The 15836-nt window shown below is 40.9% G+C and overlaps 1 protein-coding gene across 1 annotated transcript in view; it reads right to left on the reverse strand.

The window, feature by feature from the left end:
• LOC115651514 (cytosolic phospholipase A2 epsilon-like) overlaps nt 1-15836 on the reverse strand; it is a 44369-nt gene that overhangs the window by 8001 nt on the left and 20532 nt on the right. Inside the window, exons 7-15 of the mRNA XM_030562595.1 lie at nt 15073-15136; nt 11950-12110; nt 11724-11807; nt 7709-7746; nt 6859-7015; nt 5985-6121; nt 4870-5092; nt 2137-2251; nt 551-688 (exon numbers count right to left, since the gene is read on the reverse strand). Of these exons, the coding sequence (XP_030418455.1) occupies nt 551-688; nt 2137-2251; nt 4870-5092; nt 5985-6121; nt 6859-7015; nt 7709-7746; nt 11724-11807; nt 11950-12110; nt 15073-15136 (1117 nt within the window). The remainder of the gene's footprint in view (nt 1-550; nt 689-2136; nt 2252-4869; nt 5093-5984; nt 6122-6858; nt 7016-7708; nt 7747-11723; nt 11808-11949; nt 12111-15072; nt 15137-15836) is intronic.

Below are 15836 nucleotides of genomic sequence, written 5' to 3' on the forward strand. Positions count from 1 at the left end.
TTTTATACCTTGCTTCTCCAGCTTCTTTCATAACCCCGTTTGCTACTATATATTGTTTATTCATGTAACTATTCTTTAAATCCTTGAAGAGATGTTGGCATACAGTATGAATGAAAGACATTACTACTGGGCTAAGACATGCTGCTATTTATTGGGCTAAATTTTCAATGTTATCGTGCTGTATTACTCAGGGTTATAAATTAACAATAGAGTTATGCCCTAAGGGGCTGAACTGCAGAGATTTGGAATATAAAAGTGTGCAATGTTTTCTGCAAACTCAGGTGTTAAAGGTGTATAAAATCTCATATCTGCTCTGAATCTATCATTTGGAATCACAAGAAAAGGAAACCAAGTTCAACTGTTTAGAACACTTGGGAAGATTTAGAATCCCATTTAACTTAATCTGCTGCTCATTAAGATATAGAAACATTTTCTACAATTAATACTGCACCACTACAGCCAGTCACACAACAGTGGTTTGCCAGGCACTGGTTTCCATTGCTATTAGTGTTCTTATTAGGTAAAACACTTTCCCAAGTGAATAATACACCTTGCATGAAGCAGATCCGAGATTCTGGGAGCTTCTTCATCAGCCGGCCCATGAAGAACTCGCTTCCAAAATCCTCTGCACGAATAAAGGCTCCATATTTCAGGAATCCCACCTCATAGGGGGTGAACTCCACCCACTCTGCAAACAGAGCCATAAAAACCTATTTAACTGCAGTGGGTAACTAGACGTGGTGTCAGCCAGCAGGTAAAGAGAGTGAAAAGTAGAATAAACCTTCTGAGTTTCAGCTTTATCAAGGTGAACTATGTTATAGGAATCACCATTGTTTGTAAATAGCCATTTTTATTTACTATGAGTGCCACTGAAGGACATGGAGGGTGACTTAGGACTTAACAAATGGAGGGGGTAGCTCTGTCCTCAAAATGGGCCAGATAGTGGCCTTAATTCATTTTCAATTTACATGAGCTTTGTCACCGGATGCACAAGGGTCCGCCCAGTCTGGGAGTTGTGGCAGCTCAAGGAACTCAAACCCCTTCACAGTGGAGCCTGCAGCAAATCAACCAAAGTAGCAGAAGAGGGACATGGCTAGGAGCAATGGGGAGGAGTAATGAGTCAGCATGTCCCCATGGCAATCTATAATGACAGGGCTCCTATGCAGCCCCAAATGACAATTCAAGTAACTCCCCCTGACAGGACCTAAAGGTGGGCACCATTGCAAAAACTGGAGAGCATCTCCTGGGGCATAGCCACTCTTGCAAAGAGAATGGATGGGAACTCTCAGTGGAATGAGATTAGTGCTCTGTGGATAAAAACATTTTATTTCAAATGGGTAAAAGGTATATTTACAATTAATCTGGCAAGGGTCAGAACACTCCTGTACCAAGTAAATGTAAGAGATATATAGAGAGTGATATTTGTTCCCAGGCAAGGGCCAGCAAGAGGTCTATGCATCATTTCAATCCCATGCACACCCTCTAAATCAGAATTGTGAACATGTCAAATGAAGACCAAGAATAGTGTAACACCACTTCGTTTTCCACTTCCTGTCCCTTTCTGATTCATTGATGGAACAATATTGGGTCTGAAAGAGAACATAGATTCAACTTCCTTTTCATCGATGAAAGGGTTCATTCCTCCAATGAAAAGGAGACCAGGATGCTATATGACTTCTATTCCTTTTGATTTGTCATGCAAAAGAAGCACTGATTTCCAAAAGGTTCAGAGAAGTTTCTTTAAGGGCCTATAAGTTTAGATACTTAACTGAATATCCAGACCTCTAAGGTCTGCAAGATGTATCTGGAAATCTCATGAGAATGGGCTCTTACAAGATTTCCACAATCCCTGCTTCCAATCAGGCTGATGGAGGAATACTGGGAGAACAGCCTATTTCACCATAATCCTGCACACTCAACTTCAGGCCCTGGCTAAATCCCAGTGTAGATGTGCACGGAAATCCAATAATATATGTATGTTAAAGTATGCAAACTTTGTTAACACTCCTAATGGGATTGTTTCAGTCACAAGGTGGAAGTTTGGAAGGTTCCTGTGTTATCTAATTGGTTTGTCCAAGCCTAAGTAGGACCTTCTTAGATTTAAACTCAGCTGTAGTTCTGAAATATAATCATTACCTCTAAAATCTTTGGTGGTAACGTTGTCCTTGACATTGAGAGCCAGGTAGATGGGCAGTGGGTTCTGACCCCAATTCACTGCCTTTTGCTGATCTGATAGTTTATGTTCATCTTTCTGTTTTTGAAGAAAAAAATTGTTAACTGAGAACCACCACCAATGACACAGGAACCTACTGTAATACTTGCTTATAGAAACTGCAGGTACCAACTCCAGCACACACTGACAGGACTGAACTTTCTGCTAACCCCAACTCCTCAGGTCAGATCAACAACATAACACACAAGACAAAACTTAACACTAAGATAAGGATATAGTTCCATGTACTGATGGAGGCGCGGCCTACACTAATCATTGCACTACCACAACATCTGAGTTTGGAAATCACTGAAATGTCTGAATTCCCTCCTAGGTTCTCCTCTATGTACTTCACTCGCAGGAAGAGAGATCTGAGTAGAAGTCAGGGGCCTCTGAGTGGTCTTGGTTAAGATGGATCCTATTAACCAGCCTACACTCTATTTCAGTGTGATACTAGAATTTGCAGACTACAAAGTATATCCTTTTGCATTGCATTTTCATGTATTGTGCAAAAAATAGGATAGACAATGCTATTTCTGCTGTTCTCCTATATTTGAATGTCATCTTTTTAAAATATGATTTTGTCATGACACTCCTCCTATATTAATTCCAAAGTTTTTGGTGGGGGGAGGGGTTAGAAAAAGCCAATATTGAGTTACAGTAGAACCTCAAAGTTATGAACACCAGAGTTATGAGCTGACCAGTCAACCACACACCTCATTTTAAACCGGAAGTACACAATCAGGCAGCATCAGAGACAAAAATAAAAAAGCAAATACAGTACAATATTGTGTGAAACATAAACTACTAAGAAATAAAGGGATAGCAGCACTTTTCTTCTGCATAGTAAAGTTTCAAAGCTGTATTAAGTCAAACTTTTGTACTGGTGATCCCTTTCACATAGCAAGCCTCTGAGTGCAACCTCCCTTCTAAATTAAAAACACTTTTAAATATATTTAACACCATTATAAATGCTGGATGCAGAGCGGGGTTTGGGGTGGAGGCTGACAGTTCACAACCCCCCATCTAATAGTCTTGTGACCCCCTGGGGATTCCGACCCTCAGTTTGAGAACTCCTGTATTAAGTCAATGTCTGGTTGTAAACTTTTGAAAGAACAACATTTTGTTCAGTTACAAACATTTCAGAGTTACAAACAACTGCCGTTTCCAAGGTGTTTGTAACTCTGAGGTTCTACAGTATCTATGGTGGAAAAAAAATCTGAAACAATTTTTTTTTTAAATGAGCTCTCAAAACAGCAACACAGAATTTTATCAAATTTTACAAAATAACTTCTGGCCCGAGAATAAGAATGAAAAATATCACCTGAAAAAGGGGGTTGGCTTTGTCCATAAAATTTGAAAGGGCTTCTTTCACCATTAGTGTGGCAATACCACTGAGACACTATGAGTTTTCAAGCTTTGCTTGTGCACATCTTACAATAACTTTCAAAGTTAGCCACAGAAACACCTGCTTGAGATAAAATCCAAAACAGCTGCCACAAGCTGATGAATAGCAATTTTAAAAGGTCCTGTAAGTTTAAGGTCTGACAGAACGATAGATCCACTATATATTTTTAATGACTGCATTGTATTTTAATACAGTTGAACCTCACTAACTTACACCTTGCTAAATCACACCCCTTATAACCACCACAGAAATTAACAGTCTCCAGTTCTCAGCAAAGATTTAATAGCTGATGCTATAGGGGAGCTTCATCACACTAAGATTTGGTTATTTCTGTACAAAATATGCTACAGAACATTTACTAGTATATGCAGTGTTGCGGCTGTATTGATCCTGGGATATTTGAAAGACAAGATGGGTGAGATCATATGTTTTATTGAACCAACTTCTGTTAGTGAGCTCTGGCTAACTGTCTCACTAATCTAATAAAAGATATTACCTGCCCCACCTTATCTCTTTAATTTACTAATATATTCTGGATTACAGATGCTCTCCGGGTTACACAAACCCAATTTATGCAAATCCACATTTATGGAAAAAGTTCCGTAAGCTAGAAAGGTTTATGTTTTTTATTTATTTATTTTTTTTTGCATAATGGTCAGGTATATGTTCCCGACTTATGCAAAATTCCAGTTACGCAAGGTGTTCCAGAACAGAATGCTTGCGTAAATTGGGGAGCATCCATATTAGCTTATCAGGGGTTCTCAATCTTCTCCATATTGATACCCCTTTTCCATAACAAAAACTTTCCCACACACATCTGAATTCCCCTTTCATTTAGTCAGGATCTAGCCAGGTTCCCCTCTACCATTTCACTCTGTGAAAAGGGAAAGAGGGTTGCAACTCTTCAGGTTGTGAACCTCTGTCCTAAATAATTAACCTGAAACAACAGTTGAGAAAATACATGAAAATGCAGTACATGTTTCATTGCCCTTGATTTGTTTCTTTTCTGTTTGTTCATTTATTCACTAAGTCACAAAATTTAGTAACTCACTCTGTATCTCACTGTCGTTAACATGTGATCATAAGGTCCTATTCTGTGCATGAGATATTGCCATCAACCCAGTGGAATTTCTTTGAGTGAATAACTCTATAAAGATATTGTATGGGTTTCTCTTCCTAGGATTTAATTTTCTCCTAATTTTTAGAAAGAAACCATAATTCGCAGTAAAAAGAGGGAGGTATACAGTACCCCATCGTTCAACATGGATTCAATCATGAGCCCCCAGAGATCTATAAAAGATGTCTTGTATCCTGCTTGGGTGCGTTGACTCAGCTCCCTATGATAATTCTTTAGACTTTCCAAGGAAAAAGCACTCATTTTGGATTTTGATGCTTGCTTCCGAGCTTCAATGATTAGCTCCCCTAGATCCTTATGTGACCAATCATCATCTTCATACAAGTTTGTCATGGTCCTGGGGACAGAAAATACCATGTCAAAGACAACAGTGAATTAGAATTAGGAGCCTGTGAAACTCAAAGGATCTATGTGGCAAAGCTTCCTGCAAACTTTTTTCAGATTCACTTCACTTAAGCTAACTCACACCACCTGTGTTTTGTTTAACATTTCAGAGATTAACAGATTCCAAAGCCCAGAGGGAAACTCATCTGACAACATTGGGTTTGGAGTCAAAGCTGTGCAAATCCACATGATTTCCAAGTTTCAACATGGTTTCCACTCCACTGCAAAAAAATTCAGTCTAGGTTCACTGTCAAAACTCAGCACAGGTTTGCTTGAAACCTTAGCCAGGATTGAGAAAAGGTTCACAAATCTCAGGTCAACGCTCCTTGTTTCATTTGGTAATTTTTACTCCACTCCATTCAGAATACATACTGTACTGTATGCTATCCAATGACTCCCCACTGGTATTTGTGAATGGGGTTAAATTACCTAAAATTATCATTATTTTTGCCAGCTGAAATCTAAGTGCCAGGAAAACAACTTTTAGCTAGAAAATAAGAAAAAATTAGGTTTTAGGTGAAAATGTTCTGAAGTACCTGAGTGACATAGAAGCCTAAGTCTCATTTTCAAAAGTGACATGGGAGCCTAAATCTCATTGATTTTCAATGAGACTTAAGGTCCCAAGTGCCTAAATCACTTTTTAAAATGAAACTTTGGCAACTTTGAAAATTTTACCCTTAGGCAGTGTTTACGGACACTGTAGCTGAATGGCTAGGATGCTGTAGCTATGCTGGCATAACCCTGTAATGTATTTCCAAGCAAGATAACACATTCCTTGAGCACTTCTCTCTCCCCCAGCAGCTCACAGAAGGATCAAATAAAACCTTATAAAATGACCTCCTTACCATGTTGTGCCAGAAGAGCCAGTGATGTATGAAACACAGTCCAGAACATTCAGTTTCTGAAGACCCAAAATGCTGCCATACATGGCTGTCAAAGCTCTTATCCCACCTCCTGTTGTTGTCACAGCCACAACTGGCACCTGTTCAACACACACAAAAGCAGAAAGTTGGTGACAAACAACACAGCATTAATGGTTAAAAAGGAGAAAGATAAGCAAAAGGTGAGCAAAAAATCAATCTGATCTGTGAGTGGTTACAGCATTCCCATAAACTCTGGCACAGCAAAATAATGCAAGAAGGGCAGCACTGCATATGCTTCATTCTAAATTGTTTGATACTCTCCTTGCTGCTGAATACAGTGAAGTTCAGATTCTTCCATTGTCAAAGTGGGATTTTTTTTAAATATGTATGGTAATTAGGATCAAATTCAGCTTTGGGATTCTCCTAAACCGGGTATTCACCTGAAGGCCAACATAGAAATAGCCAGTCCAGACTAGAACATTGGTTTGTCAAACTTTAGATTTCCTTGGCATGAACAGGACCTGGAAAGAAGACTCCCTCCTGGAACACCCTTCTCCTGGGTTGAATGGGGGCCCTGAAGGGGGTAGAACACTCATGTGCCTATTGTCCTGGCCTGGGGAAAACAGAGAGAAGGATCCCCTGGGTATCACCTTTCTAAACCAGACACACTCTACTTCCTCAGTCCCCCTCTAACAACACACCACTCATCATAACTAGCACCAGCAGTTATTCCCACTGAAACACCATGAAAGACTCCCAATTGATTTCAATGGGCTTTGGACCAGGCTTTTTGTATCAATAGGCTGAGCATTCATCTAGGGCAATAAAGGACATGAGAGTCTTCTGCCTCGACTACCTCATGGTCTTTCAGGTCCTCTTCTAGCTGAAGAACCTTCTTCAGAGCAGCAGCAACCACTTTCTTCCGATTCTTCAGGAAATTCTGTTCCTCTGTGCACAGGTCAAATCCTAAACGTACATCTAGTTTTCTTGAGCTGTTAAACAGGCCCTGAGTCCTGAAGCCAAGGCAAAACCCACAAATTACTACCTGTTATAGTCGAGTCTCTCTCTCTCATTCATATTTATATATATATAAAAACCTTGAATATGTTTACCGAAAAGACATTCCAACACCTCTGTATAGACAGACTAATGTAAGAAATGAGAAAGAGAAAGCAATATGTGCTTAAATTTAATTCCATGAATGATCAATGGGACTAGGAGCATGTTTAAAGCTAAGCATGGGTTTATGTGTTTTGCTAGATCAGTGCCAAAAAGCTTAGCCCCTTGCCTGATAGAGCCCTAAATTGTGTACCATAGAAGAACAAGGCTGTGGGAAGTGCGATGACACCAGACCAGCGTGTACAGATTTCTAGTTGCTAGTTTGACTGGTGCTTCTATGGCATCTGATGAAAGAGTTTCATTAAAATGATTAGCCTATTTGCAATGTGTTGTGTTTCATTATGTATTCTCATCTGCTGTTGAAATCAGTTACAGATTATTATGTTGTTTTGTTAAACGATTGCAGCAAGATGTTATTCCCCGACAAGGAAAGGGAAGAGCTCTACTGACATTATCCACTTCCAAAGAACAAATGACCTTCTCTTGCAACTGACAGACCCCCATGCCTGTACAGAGCTCTGTTGATTTCAGTTGGGCTCTGTGGGGGCCCATCCACACAGATCCAAAAGCAAGACTGGGACTCTTACCATTCTTTTGTCTTCACATGCAAATCAAACGTTCTGGTCTGAAAATCGAGAATGGGAAAATTATAAGAGCTATCATATTTTTAAGCTTGTGTGTCCGCTCAGCCTCGGTATGAGTTTTACCTGCTCCACAATTAGCACTGAAGCCACAGAGCCTGACTATAAATAATTTGAGAAAGATAGTTATAGACAGACTCAAAACTAGAGCTGTGCAAATAACTGATTTTTTGGTTTACTGAACAATGCAAAAAAAAATGTAGTGGGAATTGTTTCAAATAGACCCAAAATGAATTTTTTTCCAATTTTTGGCTAAATGAAAAGTTTTTAAAAATGGTTTGGGGTTCAATTAAATGTTTCAGTCAACACAAAATAAAATGTTTCACTTTCAAGTTTTTTACAACTAAAATTGAGGCAAATTTCAAAACAGAGTTATTCTGAATTGAAAAATCAAAAGCCTTTAATTTCAAAAATGGATTTTTAATTTTTTTAATTTATTGGGGAGGTTCAACTGAAACAACTCAGCAAATTCAACACAAATTTGTGCAAAGTCTTCATCAACTCGAATCTGTATTTTTCATAAAAAAGTTTCATCTGAAAAATTTTACACAGTTCTACTAGTTAACACCACTAGTTAATTCTCAGTCTAAAATTTTAATTCAATGTTTCCAATGTTTCAGGAACCTGTACCAGTTTCAAAGACTTAGGGCCTCAGCCAGTAATTGCCACCTTTAATTAAACTATGGCATACCAATGTATGCTCTAAATCGCAGGCTAATTAGCCATGGACATGGGTTAATAATGGGCCAGAGCCTCAGCTTCTATAAATTAGCATAGTTCCACTGAGGTCAATAAGAATATGCTAATTTAGACCATCTGAGATTCCAACCCTCTGAGTGCAAACTTATTTTTTACATGCATTTATCCTACATGTTTGTGTGGATTTCACTCTGGTTTGTTGTTGTTGTTTTAATTTGGACTCCATTTCTCATCTTCACTGATGAAAGAGAAAGGAGTGGAAGAAGGAAGTAAATCCTTCCCCGAAGCCAGCAGAGCTAGGCTGAAGCAGAGCACAAAGAAATTCTCCTATTATAGGAAGGTCTGGTAGCACCACCTTTTATTAAGGTTGCCCAAACTTCCTATTATAGATCCTGTATTTTCAATTGTTTGTAACTTTGCCAGGCTTTAATGTTTGGGCTAAAATTTTCAATGCTGGGTTTCTGCCTCGGGATTAATACTTTTGAAAAGTTTCAGACAACATATTTCAGTCATTTCCAGGAATGAGTTTAAGGATAAATTAATTTTTTTCTTCATACTAGAAAAATTCTTACAACATTTTCATTGGAAGTTGCAGTGTTCCCATGCTTTGGAGCAGGGACTTGAAATTTGGCCTGTCCAGGATGCGTCATTTGTTATTCCCATGAAAATCCATCCACATTTGACTAAATTGTAATTCTGTGAAACAAAAGCCAGACCAAAGAAGAAAAACAAAAGTAGATTGGGATAAGGAGCTGGGGTGACAGGGTGAAACTGGGACTCAAAACTGTGAGGGAGGTAAAAAAGGAACAGAGTGGGATTTGAGAGGGGGGTGAGACTAGAACTGACTGGGGAAGGATACTGGGACTGGAAGTGGGGGGAGACTGGGAGGCAGTGGGACACAGACTAACTGTTTGCAGAAGGATTGGGATTGAAGCTCTGAGTGGGTGGAGAAGGGGACTGAGAGTTGGAGTGAAGACTGTGACTGGCTAGGCAAGGAGATTGGGACTGAAATGTGAAGACAGAGTGTGGAAAAAATAGGGGACTAGGCCATGGACAGGTGGAAAGAGATGAAGGAGAAGGGATCAATCTTGGTGGCAATGGACAGAAGGATCTTTGACCACTAGATGTGCTAGCCTCCAGAGCTTGGAATGGGACCCAATATTCCTGTATCTCTAAATTCCTCTGCTGTCAGCAAATATCTGTGAAACCCACTAGCAAAGGGCATGTGTCACATCCCCTTCTAGTGCTGTTCCATATAGAGAATGACAACCTACTACTGCTATCAGTTACTCTATTAGCTCAAGAGGCAGATGTCTGGGCAGTGAATGTAAAAGTTCCAACTCTGATAATAATCCATATGGGTGTCAATATGATGCAATATGATGGAATTTTTCAGTTTGCCATTTTTAAAACATTAGAAATTACAATTACAAAAAATCATTAAAAGAATACTAAGTTTTGACTGTCAAGCACTCGCAAGTTAGGAAATGCCACAATTAAGGTTACTGGTGCAACCTTAATTTGCCCTTTTGTGCATCCACATGATGATACAGTCTTTAATTTTTGATTACATACTATTTTGCCCCACAGGACCCCTGGTTCATTCAGTGCTCAGAATGGATCTGTTCTGAAGATTCATCTGGGTTGTACAGTAAAGAAGTCTCTCGTCTGTGGAATCTCTGTCTCATTTGTTGCAGAAGTAGCAAGTGTGTAGTGAATGATATGCAGAGGATTACAGGAAGAGAAAGGATGGTCTCATGGTTAAAGCAGTTGAATGCTGTCCTGAAGAACTGGATTCAATCCCTGCCTCTTCTACAGAATTCCTAAGGGATACTGGGCAATTAATTTAAATCAGATTTTCACAGGTGGTCATGAATTGAGTTCTACCTTAAGACCTTGCGAGCGCTGGGGGGCAGCAGCCCAGGCGGTGCCCCAGGTGCTGGAGGGGGGGCCCAGAGGGTGCAGGGGGTCTCAGGTGCTTGGGGGCAGTCCAGGGGCACCACGAATGCTGAGGGGAGGTCCGGGGCCACTGTGAGAGTGTTCAGGTGGTAGCAGCCCAGAACCCCCACTGGTGCTGAGGCGGGGGTTAGCGGGACTGGCAGGCTCCGTACCCAGCTTCTCGGAAGCAGCAATATGTCCCCCCTAAGCTCCTAGAACTGTGGACAATGGGAGCTGTGGGGGGCGGTGCTTGCATGCAGAAGCAGCGCATGGCGCCAGGACCTGAGGGAAGGAGATGTTGCCACTTCCGGAGAGCCCTCCCAAAGTAAGCAATACACAGATCCTTCACCCCCTCCTGTACCCAAACTCCCAGCCCTGACATCCCCCCTCAATTCCTCCTCCTACTGCTCGGGGGGTGGGCGGTGGCCTGAGACTGCCCCAGCAGTTGCCAGTGTGACTGGCCCAGGGGCTGCCCGAGCTGCTCAGGAGCCAACCACACCGGCCACTGCAGAAATCATGGAGGACATGGAAAGTCATAGAATCCATGACTGCCATGACAAACTCACAGCCTTAGTGATGAGCACGTACAAAATCCCATGAGGAAATTAATAATTTTGTCTGTGGAGCAGGGTTTGAATAGTGGGCTGTAAATAAGGCTTGAGGTCAAATTTAACAGTGAGGAGATATCAAACTATTGAACAACTGCTTATTAGATGAGCACCATCCCCATCCTGTGAGCTGAATGAGGCAAAGGTCCAGTGGAAAAAATAGCATGTAGTCATATAATTAAAAACTATATTTTAATGCATATGCTTAAGGGAACCAAACTGAAGTTATACAGCCAATCTTATTTTGGTATTTCCTAACTTTCAAGTGCTTGACTTTGCAACCTTCGTGTTCTTTTAACATGTGTATGTGTCTGTGTGTATGCAACAACCAAGGCCAGCTCTAGCCATTTTGCCACCCCAAGCATGGCAGCATGCCGCAGGAAGCGCTCTGCCGCTTGCCGGTCCTGCGGCTCCGGTGGACCTCCCGCAGGCTTGCCTGCGGATGCTCCACCGGAGCCACGGGACCAGCAGACCCTCTGCAGACATGCCTGTGGGAGGTCCACCGGAGCCGCTTCCCACCCTCCAGGCAACCGGCAGAGCGCCCCCCGCGGCATACCGCCCCAAGCACGCGCTTGGCGAGCTGGGGCCTTGAGCAGGCCCTGGCAACAACATATAAACTGACTGGAGTTTAGCAACCATGCAAAGTTTTTTCCCTGTAAATTGAAAGTATCCTAGTTTGGTATTTATTCTATCAAGACTGGTGGGTTAACACTCACCTCTCCTATTGTTACTTTATCTTGAATGGGAAGTGAATTCAGAGCTAGAGTCAGGGATTCACTTTCATCTTGACTTGAGGAAGTCTAAAAAGACAATGGTAGGGGAGGTTAATTGTAATACAACAACAAGGAGAAAATGATGAAACATTTCACCCCCACACTTCCAAGTCCCCAGAAAAGATAAATGAATGAGCTGTGTTCATAAAGGTCCATGATGATAATGTACCACAGAAAGCTGTCTCATCTTTGGTAGTGCAATGCCCAGTTCTGAGTGATTATACTTGATATAGTGGAATCTGGCAGGAGAAGCAGGACAAAGCCAGGAGCTCAGTGAAAGGTTCTGGGTTCCTTCATAGGATCCTTCCACTGTAAGTGCGAATTTTCTTTCTAAACAGGTGACAAAACAAACATTGAACCCATGATTATCACATCTTCAACTCATTTAAAACAACATTTCAGAGTTCTCTACATTGTGAGCTTAATGTGGATGCTTCTTAATAAGCCAATAATGTTCCGAGAGACCATATAAACCATGTATCCATAATTTTTATAGCCATAAGCAACATTGCCTAGGGGTCCAGTCCTGTGAGCACCAACAATTCCCAGTGAAGTCAATGAGGGGACTTGGCACCTCTCACAATCAGGCCATAAGGCATTTACACTGTAGAATACAAAGGAGTTCCTGATAAAAGGGATTCAGGTAGTTGGGAGGATTGCCCTATAGGAGAGTCATTCATTTAGTTATATTACACTCCAATACAGAAAAGCTCTTCTAATGTATGTTATATTCATTTTGACAGTCAGTGGCTTAGATTACATAAATAATTATACTGATTTATCTGTGCATCTTGGCTTCAGCTTTAGTTCCTTTATAAAAACAATCTCATTATATTCTAACGATCTGTGCTATAATTCTTGCTCAGAGCGTTAGAGCATTGCAGTAGCAGTTCTTTCACTGCTGGTGAGATAACACACACACATTCAAAACCACTGGTTTCAGTTTAATAGATTTCATAGACTCTAGGACTGGAAGGGACCTCGAGAGGTCATTGAGTCCAGTCCCCTGCCCTCATGGCAGGACCAAATACTGTCTAGACCATCCCAGATACACATTTATCTAACCTACTCTTAAATGCCACAACCTCCCTAGGCAGTTTATTCCAGTGTTTAACCACCCTGACAGTTAGGAACCTTTTCCTAATGTCCAACCTAAACCTCCCTTGCTGCAGTTTAAGCCCATTGCTTCTTGTTCTATCCTTAGAGGCTAAGATGAACAAGTTTTCTCCCACCTCCTTATGACACCCTTTTAGATACCTGAAAACTGCTATCATGTCCCCTCTCAGTCTTCTCTTTTTCAAACTAAACAAACTCAATTCTTTCAGCCTTCCTTCATGCATCATGTTCTCTAGACCTTCAGTCATTCCTGTTGCTCTTCTCTGGACCCTCTCCAATTGCTCCACATCTTTCTTGAAATGCAGTGCCCAGAACTGGACACAATACTCCAGCTGAGGCCTGACCAGCGCAGAGTAGAGCGGAAGAATGACTTCTCATGTCTTGCTCATAACACACCTATTAATGCATCCCAGAATCATGTTTGCTTTTTTTGAACATTATCACACTGTTGACTCATATTTAGCTTGTGGTCCACTATAACCCCTATATCCCTTTCTTCCGTACTCCTTCCTAGACAGTCTTTTCCCATTTTGTATGCGTAAAACTGATTGTTAATTCCTAAGTGGAGCACTTTGCATTTGTCTTTATTAAACTTCATCCCATTTACCTCAGAGCATTTCTCCAATTTGTCCAGATCATTTTGAATTTTGACCCTATCCTCCGAAGCAGTTGCAATCCTTCCCAGTTTGGTATCATCTGTGAACTTAATAAGCATACTTTCTATGCCAATGTCTAAGTCGTTGATGAAGATATTGAATAGAGCCAGTCCCAAAACGGACTCCTGCGGAACCCCACTCATTATACCTTTCCAGCAGGATTGGAAACCATTAATAACTACTCTCTGAGTACCGTGATCCAGCCAGTTATGCACCTACCTTATAGTAGCCCCATCTAAGTTGTATTTGCCTAGTTTATTGATAAGAATATCATGCAAGACCATATCAAATGTCTTACTAAAGTCTAGGTATACCACATCCACTGCTTCTCCCTTGTCCACAAGACTAGTTATCCTATCAAAGAAAGCTATCAGATTAGTTTGACATGATTTGTTCTTTACAAATCCATGCTAGCTATTCTCTATCACCTTACCACCTTTCAAGTGTTTGCCGATGATTTCCTTAATTACTTGCTCTATTATCTTTCTCTGGAAATTCCTTTTTCTGGAAGGGTGGGATTTTCAAACCAGCTCAGTGCTGGCGTACCTCAGTTTACAGTGACATCAGTGAGAATCCAACCCTTCATCTACTTGATTATTCTTTAGTTAGCATGGGAGTGTTAAAACACTTTTAGCTATTATGCAATGTTTTGGACACTTTTTGCACTCAGAGAATTCAAAAAAAATTTCTGTATAAACATAAAAATTGGTATTTACAGTAGATAGGTTTGGGCCCACTTATCCCCTTTCTATTAAGAACAGGAAAAGTACCACATCAATCCACATATTTATATATAGGCCAACCATGAAATCCCTGAAAGGATTTTCTCAGTCAAGGAACTTGGGCTCTTATCTAGCACCTGACTTCAATACGGTGATTCACGTGCTTAGATGTTTTGCTGGATGAGGGACCAACACAGAATATTTTAAAAGTTGCATGGCAAATCCATAAGGCTATGGATATAGAGGAAACAAAATGGCTATGCACAGCCCAAGATATGCAATGAGTATCTCAGTAATATAGAATATATTTCAGGTGTCAAACTGCTGGTATGTGTGTCTGAAAAGGGGCAATTAGAAATTTTTAAATTGAGAAAAGAGTTTTGTTTCTCACCCCACTTACTCCCATCTTCTCTGAACTCAAACACCTGGAAACATTTCACCCCACCTCTTGGAATAGATCAGGTATGGAAAATTTCCTTTCCATATATGAATGTTTCAGAAAGCTCTGAGCATCAGACAACAGGATGCTGTGATGGAAACTATTCTGTTTAATTAACTACAGTTGGTGTTCAACTGGGAATGCCGTAATACTCCCTATATGTTATCTGATCAATTAGAACCTGATCCAAAGCCCATAGGACACTTTGGGAGTTTCTCCTCTCCTTTAAAACATGGAATGCCCTTACTGTAAAGTATAAAAACAAATCACCCCATAAATGGCAGATATTTTTCTGTTGAAATTTTACTATAAAATTTTAACCAGTTTCATCCAACTCTACCAGTTAAGGAAGTACTAACCTGTGGATTCCTTCTTTATCCTCCCTTCATCCACCTGAACTTCCAAACAAGAAACTTCACGAGACTGTAACAGAGACAAGGAATAAAAGATAGATAAAATGACACAGACAAAAAACTAAGTGTGATTCCCCTGCTAGTCTCTTGCTGTCTAGATGGAAAGGAGGCAGGAGTATTGTGCAGACTGCAAGATCAGCCCCTGGGAGGACTAATTACTTCATGATGTTCTGCAACAGCTTCCAATGAAAGTCTCTGGAGAGACTCATGTCTAGTCCTCAGCTGAAAGGATGGTGCGCTGAGACTTACTATATGGACTTCTAGGAAGGGTGTATACAGATGGAAAAAACAGAAGTATCCTCAGGCCTACACCAAGGAGGCAATAGACTCCCCAGGAAAAAAAAATGAGAGAAAGCTACTAAAATAACAGCTGTAATTCTTCTATGAAGAAGCCATAGAAGACGCTTCACAGTTATATAGATATATTTCTACCTCGTACCAGCCACACTGTAGGTAATGGTGTATGGGAAATCTTATAGCTATTCTAATTTTAGCTTCTCCCAACAGGAGTCACTTTAGATAATGGTGCAGGAACATTGGCTGTGAGGATGCTCACAGCTGTACCACTTCTAGTCTTTGCCATCTGGTGACACTCTGTGGGACTGTGGAGGAGCGCAGCTTGGGGCAGTTCACAGCTCTTCCAGGTCAGTTTTTCCTAACATGGGAGATGTGGGAGAGCTGACTGGGATCCAATGCCAGCCTATTCCTAG

Source organism: Gopherus evgoodei, chromosome 4, assembly GCF_007399415.2.
Source record: "Gopherus evgoodei ecotype Sinaloan lineage chromosome 4, rGopEvg1_v1.p, whole genome shotgun sequence".
In the NCBI taxonomy this organism is placed as follows: Eukaryota; Metazoa; Chordata; order Testudines; family Testudinidae; genus Gopherus; species Gopherus evgoodei.